At 44.4% G+C, this 12760-nt stretch overlaps 1 protein-coding gene across 1 annotated transcript; it reads left to right on the top strand.

The window, feature by feature from the left end:
- Nucleotides 1-321: 321 nt before the first annotated feature.
- Nucleotides 322-1263, top strand: LOC116590081 (olfactory receptor 10G3). Its single transcript, XM_032341746.1, has one exon. It carries the CDS (start codon nucleotides 322-324, stop codon nucleotides 1261-1263), a length of 942 nt encoding a protein of 313 aa, XP_032197637.1.
- Nucleotides 1264-12760: the final 11497 nt, after the last annotated feature.

Genomic DNA, 12760 nt, shown 5'->3' on the forward strand with positions numbered 1-12760 from the left:
GGCACCTGAGTGGCTCAGTGGGTTGAGCCTCTGCCTTCAGCTCAGGTCATGATTTCAGGGTCCTGGGATCAAGCCCCGCATTGGGCTCTCTACTAGGCAGGGAGCCTGCTTCCCCCTCTCTCTCTGCCTGCCTCTCTGCCTACTTGTGATTTCTCAGTCAAATAAATAAATAAACTCTTTTTTAAAAAAAAGAAAAAAATAAAAAAAACTCTGCCATTGTCCCTGGTTTTACGATCTCTTTCCCCAGTCCTTCCTCACTTCCCTCTCACTTCCATGCTGACTCTTGTTTTGTCCATTGTCTAGGTAAGGTCTCTACAGAGGATGGAGAGAGTCAACAGCACCTTGTTGACTGAGTTCATTCTCACAGGAATTCCCTACCCTCTCAGGCTAAGGACATTCCTGTTCGTGTTCTTTTTGCTAACCTACATCCTGACTCAGCTGGGAAACCTGCTTATTCTAGTCGTTGTCTCAGTGGACCCGCAGCTCCATGCCCGTCCCATGTACATCTTTCTGGGTGTTCTCTCCATCATTGACATGGGCATCTCTACCATCATTGTCCCTCGCCTCATGATGAACTTCACTTTAGGCATTAAACCCATCCCATTTGGTTGCTGTGTGGCTCAGCTGTATTTCTATCACTTCCTGGGCAGCACCCAGTGCTTCCTCTACACCCTGATGGCCTACGACAGGTACCTGGCAATATGCCAGCCCCTGCGCTACCCCGTGCTCATGAATGGGAGGTTATGCACCATCCTCGTGGCTGGAGCTTGGGTGGCTGGCTCCATCCATGGGGCTATCCAAGCCATCCTAACCTTCCGTCTGCCCTACTGTGGGCCCAACCAGGTAGATTACTTCTTCTGTGACATCCCTGCGGTTTTGAGGCTAGCCTGTGCTGACACAACCATCAACGAGCAGGTGACCTTTGTGGACATTGGGGTGGTGGTTGCCACTTGCTTCTTCCTGATCCTCCTCTCCTATGTACAGATCACTCAGGCCATCCTGAGAATCCGTACAACTGATGGGCGGCGCCGGGCCTTTTCGACCTGTGGAGCCCACGTAACCGTGGTCACCATCTACTATGTGCCCTGTGCCTTCATCTACCTGCGGCCTGAAACCAACAGCCCCCTGGATGGGGCAGCTGCCTTATTTCCCACAGCTATCACCCCTTTCCTCAACCCCCTCATCTACACACTGCGGAACCAAGACGTAAAGCTGGCCCTGAAGAGAATGATAGGAGCCCCTGGGAGGAAGAGTAACGTTTGAAAGTGTCTACAGTTTATTCTAATGCTTAGATTTCAGCGAGGTTTTTATTTTTGTTTCTTGTTTTTTTCTTTTATGTAGCCACATAATAGCCATAAAATAAGATCAAACACAGTTTTAAGTGAAATACTGCTTTCTAGCAATTCCTTGGTGTCTCCTTCAGATAAACAACTCTCAGCTGCTTCAACAACAGAAAGGGAGACCACAGTCACCCAGAAGATAGCAATAGGTGTCACACTTAGATATCCAGAGGATTACTAGGACAAAAGCATCTAATGGCTTTACAGCTTCCAGGTTTACATTGGACAAGCATAAATGGACTGTAGAGCTTTTGATGGGAGAACATTTTTCTGTTCTGTTCTGTTCCAGTTGGATATATACATCAGGAGCTAGTGTTTGATGAGAAATTACAGCTGCCCTGCTGTGTACATGTTAACGGGCCTTGTTCTGGGGACTTCCTGAAGCCTTTATTGGATGTGGGGAGGAACTCAAGTGCCTACTCTACCTTGCCTGCTGAAAAAATAACACTTCTCTTAAACTGGTGCTTTCACAAACTAAACCAAATTAAACAATCCTTCCCCCAAAAAAGGCAATAAAGTCTTTTCAAAAGTCTCAGTAATAAATTCCCCCAAGCCTAAAAGTAAAGTTAATATAAAATTTCCCAGTAGAAGAAAATAAGGTGGCAGGCCTGGGAGGCTCAAACTGTGGGTATCTCCCTGTTGGTTTCTCATTATCTCATGTGTCCTGAGATGGAGACCCACCTGGCTCTGTGCTCAGAGTTGAGTCTACTTGAAGGTTCTCTCCCTCTGTTCCTCCCCCTACTCATGCACATGCACATGCATCAGGCTCTCTGCTCAGTAGGGAACCTGCTTCCCCCTCTCTCTCTCTGCCTGCCTCCCTGCCTATTCGTGATCTCTGTCTGTCAAATAAATAAATAAAATCTTTTAAAAATAATAAATAAAATTTAAAAATAAAATAAATAAATCTTTTAAAAAAGAGAAAACATAAGGCAATAAATCAGGGCACCAGAATGTGTCCTAATTAGTATTTCATATCAATTTAAATTTGTGAGTTTTACAAGCTTTCATTAAGTCAGCTGGGGCCTAATCAATGTGGGCAAATTTTGTGCATTATCTCTTGTTTCAACCCCTTAGCACCTCCAATCTTATTCTGTTAAGATTCTGCCTCATTCTCCAGCTTTTCATGTTGGATGGTTGCTTTACCTATGTGATGAAATCATGTCTAGAAAGCAAAGTCTCTTGGGCACAGCAGAGAGTCCTATAAATGTTCATTTCCAAAGGACTCAAGGTCACCTAATTAGAGATTTAAAAAACTAGCCATTCACCCTTGGATGAAGCTGACTGACAAAATTCCTCAATATTTTGTTCAGGAAACAATGTACTGGATACCAACTCCCTTAAACTGGAACATTACTTATGAAATATCTTAATCTTTCAAAATATTTAATAAATAAAATGGTTAAACCATGAATTACAAAAATAAACATAAATCTATAGTTCATAAACCAAAAATATTTCCAAGGGCTATTGTACATCTTGTTTCTATTTTCCCAGGTGTGCTTAACACAGTGCTATCATACCTGTTGTCTTATCAATAACCAAACAATATTAAAATGATCTGTAAGTGGGATGCCTGGGTGGCTCAGTCGGTTGAGCATCTGCCTTCAGCTCAGGTCATGATCCCAGGATCCTGGGATGTCAGGTTCCCGGCTTGGCGGGGAGCCTGCTTCTCCCTCTCTTCCCTGCTTGTGCTTGCTCTCACTGTTTCTCTTTCCCAAATAAATATATAAAAAAATTTTTAAATGATCTGTAAGGATATAATAAAAATACACATCAAAATGGAACGATTCTGAGACAAATATTTGTTTAAAAAGTAGATTGAGGGGCGCCTGGGTGGCTCAGTGGGTTAAAGCCTCTGCCTTCGGCTCAGGTCATGATCTCAGGGTCCTGGAATTGAGCCCCGCATTGTGCTCTCTGCTCAGCAGGGATCCTGCTTCCTCCTCTCTCTCTCTGCCTGCCTCTCTGCCTACTTGTGATCTCTGTCAAATAAATAAAACCTTTAAAAAATAAAAATTAAAAAAATAAAATAAAAAGTAGATTGGGCTCTAAGTGGAGCACAGGGTGCTGGAGGGTAGGTTGTAGTATAACAGACTACAAGAGGAATTGAAATAGAGCAGTTTATTTCTCAGAGGACCTGGAGGAATTACTCTGCATGCCTCAAGGACCTCATGAGGAGATCAAGGCAGAGTGCAGAGAAAGGCAGGACCTGGGGCACTTGTCTCTATTCAGGTCTGTAGGTGGAGTGCTTTGGGATTATCTTCCTCTGATAGCCAGATTGAGCAATCCAAACCAAAAGAGCAGGATTTTAGTAAACTGCAGTAGAGTCTTATTTATCTAAAGCTTACAGGAGGGTAAGGTTCTAAGAGGCAGGGGAGACTGTTGATCACAAGGGCTGTTGGGGAAGGCATATCAGGAATTTACACTTGCCTATGTCTCTAAGGCTGTTACCCAGGACAGGAGCTTGCAAGAAAGGCTAGTGTCAGTTTCAAGACTCTACAGCCTGGGGGCAGTAGGTTGAGTGTCTGCCTTTGGCTCAGGTCATGATTCCAGGGTCTAGGATCAAGTCCCAAGTCCGGCTCCTTGGGAGGGAGCCTGCTTCTCCCTTTCCCTCTGCCCCTCCTCACCATTTCTGCAAACTCTCTCTCTCTCTCTCTCAAATAAATAAAATCTTTTTTAAAATATCACTGTAGGGGGCATCTGGGTGGCTCAGTGGGTAAGCCTCTGCCTTTGGCTCAGGTCACGATCTCAGGGTCCCGGGATCAAGCCCCACATCGGGCTTCTTGCTCAGCGGAGAGCCTGCTTCTCCCTCTGCCTGCTGCTCCCCCTTGCTTGTGCACTCTCTCTCTCTCTCTCTCTGACAAATAAATAAACAAAATATTTTTTTTCTTTTTTAAAGATTTTATTTATTTATTTATTTATTTATTTGAGAGCGAGACAGTGAGAGAAAGCATGAGCAAGGAGAAAGTCAGAGGGAGAAGCAGACTCCCCGTGGAGCTGGGAGCCTGATGCGGGACTCGATCCCGGGACTCCGGGATCATGACCTGAGCCAAAGGCAGTCATCCAACCAACTGAGCCACCCATGGGTATTTTTTTAAAAATCAATTAAAAACCAAGGATGCCTGGGCTCAGTCAGTTAAGCAACTGCTTTCGGCTCAGGTCATAATCCCAGGGCCCTGGGACTGAGGCTTGCATTGGGCTCTGAGCTGGTGGAGAGCCTGCTTCTCTCTCTCCCTCTCCCTCTACCTGCCACTGGGATGGCCCAGACTACGTGCTGGGCCCTGGGACTGAGGCCTGCATTGGGCTCCGTGCTGGGTGGAGAGCCTGCTTCTCTCTCTCCCTCTCCCTCTACCTGCCACTCTGCCTACTTGTGCTTTCCTCTATCTCCCTGTCAAATAAATAAATAAAATATTTTTTAAAAAAATGAACAATGGTGCAAGTGCTATGGAGAACAGTATGGCGGTTCCTAAAAAAAAATTAAAAGTAGAATTACCAACTGATTCAGCAATGCCATTTCTGGGTACACATCCAAAAGAATTGAAAGCAGGATCTCAAAGAGCTATTTTCAGCAGTGTTTTCAATAGCCAAAAGATGGAAGCAACACAAGGGTCCATTTTTCTTTCTAAATATCCACTGATGGATGAATGGATAAGCAAAATGTGATATAAACATACAGTGGAATATTACACTGCCTTTATAAAGAAGGGAATTATGGGATGCCTGGGTGGCTCAGTGGGCTAAACGTCTGCCTTCAGCTCTGATCATGATCCCAGAGTCCTGGGATCAAGCCCTGCATCAGGCTCCCTGCTCAACAGTGAGTCTATTTCTCCCTCTCCCACTGCCCCTCTGCCTGCCTGTGCTCTCTCTCTCTCTCTCAAATAAATAAATAAAATCTTAAAATAAATAAATAAATAGGAGAATTCTGACCTATGTTACAATATGGATGAATCTTTAAGATATTCTGCTAGGTGAAATAAGCCAGTCCCCAAAAGACAAACACTGTATGAGTCCACTTATATGAATACCCAGAACTGTCAAAGTCATAGAGGCAGAAAGGAGAATGGTGGTTGCCAGAGGCTGGGGAGAAGGGAGAAATGGGGAGTTATTTAATAGGTATAAAGTTTCAGCACTGCAGGTTGAAAGGAGTTTTGGAGATGCTTGCCCAATAGTGTGAATATACCTAACACTACTGAACTGTACGCTTAAAAATGGTAAAGCTGGGAAATGGTGTATGTGAAAAATAAAAAGATAATAATGCCCAGCGTGGGAGAAGAGTGAGAAGGACTATAGATGAAAAAGATAGGCCATATGTTCATCGAAGCTGGCTGAACATAGGGTTTCATTCTGCTACTCCCATTACTCATGTATGCTTGGAAATGTCCCTAATAAAAGATTCGTTGAAAGCCATAGCTTTGAAAATCTCAGGAAAAAGTTCTCCAAGTAGAGGGAAAGGCTAATACAATTCAAGGCTCAGGGGTGGAAAAGAGTTTGGCATGTTTGAAAGGAAAGGGGATGTCTTTGAAGAGTAGTGCTTGGGAAGAGAGTACACGGTCTCAGCACTGGAGCAGGCAAGGGTCAGGTCATGGAAAACCTTGAAAACTACATAAGTTTGCACTTAATCTACTATGATAGGCAACATGTTAGTTAGTTTTTGATCGCTGCAGAGCAAGGGATCACAAACGCAGCAACTTCAAAGGAAGCCCATTTATTAGCTCACAGTTTTGGAGGTCCGCAGTGCAAGTACCGCCTGACTTTGTTCTCTGCTCAGGATCTCACCAGGCTGAAACCCAGGTGTCCTTGTACTGCCTTCTCATCTGGAGGTCAGGGTTCACTTCCAGGCTCACAGGGTTGTGGCAGAATTCAGTTGCTTGCCATGACAGGACTTAGGTCTCTGTTCCCTTGTGGGCACTCTCAGCTTCAAGAGGAACCAAATTCCTTGTCAAGGGGCCCCTTCCATGGTTAACGCCAAAAGCAGACTCTCCCTCACCCGGAACCCTTCTCGTGCTTCAGATCTCTCTTTCATTCTTTCCTTTTTTTAAGATTTTATTTATTTGACAGAGATCACAAGTATGCAGAGAGGCAGGCAGAGAGAAAAAGGGGAAAGCAGGCTCCCAGCTGAGCAGAGAGCCCGATGCGGGACTTGATCCCAGGACCCTGAGATCATGACCTGAGTCAAAGGCAAAGGCTTAACCTACTGAGCCACCCATGTGCCCCCAAATCTCTCTTTCTATGAAGAACCCAGTCCTTTTTTTTTTTTTTAAAGATTTTATTTATTTATTTGACAGAGAGAGATCACAAGCAGGCAGAGAGGCAGGCAGAGAGAGAGGAGGAAGCAGGCTCCCTGCTGAGCAGAGAGCCCGATGCGGGGCTCAATCCCAGGACCCTGAGATCATGACCTGAGCCGAAGGCAGAGACTTAACCCTCTGAGCCACCCAGGCGCCCCAAACCCAGTCCTTTTTAAGGGCTCACCCAATTAATCTAGGCCCACAGAGGATAATCTTCCTATTTTAAGATCATTTCATTTGGGACCTTAATTACATTTGCAAAATCCCTTTATACCAGCACCCGAAGAAATTTTGACTGTGTTTGATTGAATAACTGGAAGTAAGTAAATACACCACAGGGCAAAAATCTAATCTTGGAAGTCATCTTAGGCAGATGCTTAAAAGCTTCTCAACTTTCTCAATGTTCATGTAGGATAAAATGGATGATTTTAAGAAATCAGCTGGAAGAGGTGCCATCACCAGTCTTGGGACATTGCAGCATTGAAACCAGGCTGTCCCCAGCCAATGACTGAAGGTAATGGGTCAGGCACTAGGCTCAGGCCATTTCTGCCCAATTTCACCTGGGGTAGCATCAGCCCCAGAGCTCCTACTGGGCTGCCTAAGACCTTCTCATAACTGCCTGTGGGCTGAAGCTCTTCCTACCCCATCTTCTTTCCTTTTCTCTGACCCTGCTGTTCTTTTATTTTTTTTTTTAAGATTTTATTTATTTATTTGACACACACACAGAGAAAGAGATCACAAGTAGGTCGAGGGGCAGGCAGAGAGAGAGGGAAGCAGCCTTTCCGCTGAGCGGAGAGCCGGATGCAGGGCTCTATCTCAAGACCCGAGACCATGACCTGAGCTGAAGGCAGAGGCTTAACCCTCTGAGACACCCAGGTGCCCCATGGGCCTGCTGTTCTGATTCTATCTTAGAGTCTACTTCCTGCAGAATCTGAATTAAAATACCTGGCCATATAGAAACCTCAATGTCCTCTTTCCTTTTCTGAAGAGGGAAGGTTTATTTTCTCACTGGGAGGTATATATTAGCATATTTTTAAATTATTTTTAGGGTGTGCCAGGGTGGTTCACTGGGTTAAATCTCTGCCTTCAGCTCAGGTCATGATCTCAGGGTGGTGGGATCAAGTCCTGCATCAGACTCTCTGCCCAGTGGGAAGCCTGCTTCTCCCTCTCTCTCTGCCTGCCTCTCTGCCTACTTGTGATCCCTCTCTCAAATAAATAAATAAAATCTTTTAAAATATATTATTTATTTTTAGAGAGAGGAAGAATGAGAGAGAAAGGTGTAGGGGCAGAGGGAGAGAATCCCAAGCAGACTCCTCACTGAGCACAGAACCCAACAGGGGTCTCAATCTTATGACCCTGAGATCATGACCCGAGCTGAATTCAAGAGCCTTGCTTATTTCTTTCTAGAAGGGAGATCCCAGTGGCAACTCCATGACTGCCCTACATGGGATGTACTCCATTCTGCAATTTGGGGATGCCCTGTTTACCAATCTACCACCCATTGTCCACATAAGACTAGAGTTATCAGTGTAACTCTTCCATCGTTGCCTTTGTAAGTAGGCAAAGATACGTGTCTGTTTTGTTCACCACTGCATCACCGGCACTTAGAAGAGTGCCTAGAGGGGCCCCTGGCTGGCTCCATCAGTAGAGCCACTCTTGATCTCAGTCTTGAGTTCAAGCCCCACGTTGGGCGTTAAGCTTTAAAAAAATAAAAAGTGTATGGAACATAGCAGGCATTCAGTAAGTACTTGTTGAATTAGTCAATGAATATAGTTAGATCTTTTGCCCCTTCACTTTATAAAAGGAAACAGAAGTCTTGCCCTTCCCTCCACTTCCTCTTTACCTTATGCCTCCCAAATTCTGTCATCTGTACTCATTAACTTGTCAAATTGATAATATTTATATTCTATTCCATAACCTTCAGTAGACCTCTGTTACTCTATGGTGATTCCAAATATAGAAAATCATTAAAAAGCACTTACCTAAAGAGTATTACATTATGACTGTGTAAATACTGTTTATATAGCCAGCTAAGAATGTATGGCTACACATTTTAATTGGTTATCTTTCTTATTTTCTTGCTCTCCATTCCTTTATCCTCAAGTTTTGACAAACTCTTAATCATTGCATATCCTAAGGAATTCTCTTTTTCCCCTAGAGAACTCCCTTTGAGTCCCCACCCTGCATCTCAGCTGGTTGCTCTCATGGTCTGTCACAGCTCTCCCCCTGGTGTAAGGGCCTATTTAGCCAGAGCAGCCCGACCTTGGTTGAACAGCCATTTTGTTGTTTATGCAGTAAAACTTAAACTGACCCTGCTCCCCCACCAGGGGAACTTAGTTAAAAGCAAGTCCGCAGCCTGGGTGGCTCAGTTGGTTAGGCAGCTGCCTTCAGCTCAGGTCATCATCCCAGCATCATGGGATCGAGTCCTACATCGGGCTCCTTGCTCCGCAGGGAGCCTGCTTCTCCCTCTGACTCTGTCTGCCTGTGCTCGCTCTCGCTTGCTCTCTCTCTGACAAATAAATAAATAAAATCTTTAAAAAAAAATAAATAAAATAAAATAAAAGCAAGTCCACAGAACCAGTCCCAGGTAACAGAGCCCAAATACAAGGGTGGGTCAGGCCAGGTGGAGACATCCAATCAGTAGAGCATGCATACTGTCTCCCTAGCTACCAAGGAGTATGGGCCCCACCTTTTGGGCGCCTTTTGGGCGCCAATTCTGACTAAGGTGATAAGCTAGTTCAAATAGCTACTATGGGGTAAATTGTAATTCAATTGGCCACCCGTGTGGGACCTAGCAAGACTGTGCAGCTTTCTCTGTGTGTTACAATCTCATTGGCCACCTGTGTGTGGCCAGGCCCAACCACATGGCCTTTGCTCTATAAAAGTTAGTCTGTGAGGCTGGGAGGGGTCACCCTCTCTGTAAGGGGTGGCCCTGAACGGTCTGTTTGAGGGTCGGTTTGATTCTTGATGCTTGGCGCAAAATAAAACTTTGCTTGACCTTCGCTTTGTATCAGTCTCGCTCCTTTGACCATGGACCCATTATTGGGGGACCCAACATTGGGGACCCAACACTGGGTCTTTCTTATGGATTGGATCCCCAGTTACCTGAATTCTATGTCTTAATCTCTTTTGCTTTTCATGTTTCATTTTTACAGAATGGATCTTACAATAACTTCCTAAGAAACAGTATATAGATTGTAAAATTTCTGAATCCTAATATCAAAAATGTGGTGTCTTAAAGTGGTATCTCTCATGATAGGATGGGGGCCCCCAAATGTGGGGCCATGATCAGGTGGAAGCCAATGGCCTGGGAGATGAAAGAATTCACCTGAGGCAGAACAAAGAAGGTGGTTTATTGCCTACATTGCAAGGGAGCTTCGAGGAGGGGGGGGCAGTGGGTGGGGCTGTTTTAAAGAGGGGAAGGTGGGGAGGATTTGGTGTATGGAGTTTTCCCTTGTTTGGTAACTGTGCCTGGTTGTAAGTAGCCCATTGGTCAGTGAGGGCCTCTGGAGATTTTGAGGTGGGTGCCTGTTGGGTCTCTTTGTATTCAGCCAAGGGGGGGCGGGGTCTCAGTGGCCTTTACTATATTCCAGCATGCAAGCCTGATTGCTTAAAAGGGGCCTCTGTGTAAAACTGTCCATGGAGCACCTGGCTGGCTCTATTGGTAGATCCAGGAACTCTTGATCTTAGGATGGTGAGTTCAAGGCCCACATTGGGTATAGAGCTTACTTCGGGGGGGGGGGGGAAGAGGTGTCCTTATTCTACCCTTACACTTAATTAAATATTTGGATGAGTACGGAATTCTAAGCTGAAACTCACTGATGTCTGTCTTTGAAGACCTGGTTTTAGTTGCCATCTGGCATCCAGTGTTGCTAAACTAAAACTCTGATGCCAGGAGTGCCTGGCTGGCTCAGTCTGTAGAACCTGTGATGCCTGGTCTTAGGGTTGTAAGTTCAAGCCCCATGTTGGGTATAGAGATTACTAAAAAATAAATAGGGGCACCTGGGTGGCTCAGTCAGTTGAGTATCTGCCTTTGGCTCAGGTCATGACCTGAGCATCAAGTCCCACATTAGACTTGCTGCTTGGTGAGGAGTCTGCTTCTCCCTCTGCCTGTAGTTCCCTCGGCTTGTACTCACTCTTTCAATCTCTCTTTCTCTGACAAATAAATTTTTAAAATCTTTTTAAAAATAAAACTATTTCTTGGAGTGCCTAGGTGACTTGATCCATTAAGCATCTACCTTTGGCTCAGGTCATGATCCAATGTCCTGGAATGGAGCCCTGCATCTGGCTTCTTGCTCAGAGGGAGCCTGCTTCTCCCTCTTCCTCTGCCCCTCTCCCTGGCTTGTGCTCTCTCTCTCTCTCTCTCTCACTTGCTCGCTTTACACTCTCTCTCTCAAATAAATAAATAAATCTTTAACTTTTTAAAAAAAATAGGGCACCTGGGTGGCTCACTTGATTGAGCAACTGCCTTCGGCTCGGGTCACGATCCTGGAGTCCTGGGATCGAGTCCCAAATGGGGCTCTCAGCTCCACAGGGCGTCTGCTTCTCCCTCTGACCGTCTCCCCTCTCATGCCCTCTCTCACTGTCTCCCTCTCAAATAAATAAATAAAATCTTTAAAAAGAATTTTTTTTAAATAAAGATTTTATTTATTTATTTATTTATTTGAGAGAAAAAGAGTACAAGAGGGGCGCCTGGGTGGCTCAGTAGGTTAAAGCCTCTGCCTTCAGCTCAGGTCATGATCCCAGGGTCCTGGGACCGAGTCCCACATCGGGCTCTCTGCTCTGCGGGGAGCCTGCTTCCTCCTCTTTCTCTCTCTCTGCCTGCTTCTCTGCCTACTTGTGATCTCTGTCTGTTAAAAAAAAAAATTTTTTTTAATTTAAAAGAAAAATTTATTACTTATTTATCAGAGCGAGAGAAAGCACAAGCAGGAGGGAAAGCCGGCAGATGCAGGGCTCAATTCCAGGACCCTGGGACCATGACCCAAGCCGAAGGCAGGCAGACACTTAGCCAACTAAGCCACCCAGGCAACCAGATTATTCTTTCTCTGTATAACTTATTTACTCTTCTTTATCCCTGCCAAGCGTCCTTTTTTGCACACTCATGAACATATTCACCCTCTAATTTCACTTTTCTTTTTCTTTTCTAAATCTCTCTCACATTTGTGCATATTAAATTATAAAAATAGAACATGCTTGGTGCCTGACTATCTCAGTCTGTAGAGCATGTGACTTATGATCTCGGGGTTAAGGGTTCAATCCCCACATTAGGCATAGAGCTTACTTAAAATTAAAATCTTTAGGGATGCCTGGGTGGCTCAGTGGGTTAAGCCTCTGCCTTCAGCTCAGGTCATGATCTCAGGGTCCTGGGATCAAGCCCCACATGGGGCTCTCTGTTCAGCAGGGATCCTGCTTCCCCCTCTCTCTCTGCCTACTTGTGATCTCTCTCTGTTAAATAATTTTTTTTTAAATCTTAAAAAAAAAAAAAAAGTAGTACATACTTTTTCCAACATGTTTAAAAATACAAAAGAGCTTTTTTTACAGTAAATTAAATCCCCTCTAATCTCATCCCCTGAGGTAACTATGGTAAAGGCTTGTAGCCTTTATGTTTACAGAAATGTATAGAAATAGCAATAAGCAAGTATAGATTTTTCTCCTTTTCAAGTTTGGAATCACACTATACACATTACAATTTCTTTCCCCTTCTACACATTACAATATATAATCTACACTCCTTCAGGTCAATGCATATGGATCCAACTCATTTTTTCTGAATAGCTGCACAACATTCTTCAGAATGGGTTTCCATAATTTATTTAATCATTTATTTTTTGGTGGATATTTAGATTTTTTGAGTTTTTGCTACTAAGAACAAAGCTGAAATAAATATCCAAATCCATATATCTTCAGATATTAGTACTTTCTAAAAAAATAGATTTTAGAAGTTTGAATTTTTTTAAACAAATGTACTTTTTATTTATTTTTTTCTGAAAAGCTTATTTATTTGAGAGTGAGACAGGGAGAGCATAGAGAGAGAGAGAGGGAGAAGCAGGCTCCCCACTGAGCAGGGACCCCCCCACACACACACCCCAACTCGGGGCTTGATCCCAGGACCCGGGGATCACATTCTGAGCTGAAGGC

The sequence above is a fragment of the Mustela erminea genome, chromosome 5 (genome assembly GCF_009829155.1).
Source record: "Mustela erminea isolate mMusErm1 chromosome 5, mMusErm1.Pri, whole genome shotgun sequence".
Lineage (NCBI taxonomy): Eukaryota > Metazoa > Chordata > Mammalia > Carnivora > Mustelidae > Mustela > Mustela erminea.

Coding starts and splice junctions, on each gene's coding strand:
- LOC116590081 (XM_032341746.1), top strand. CDS start 322: ATGGAGAGAGTCAACAGCACCTTGTTGACTGAGTTCATTCTCACAGGA.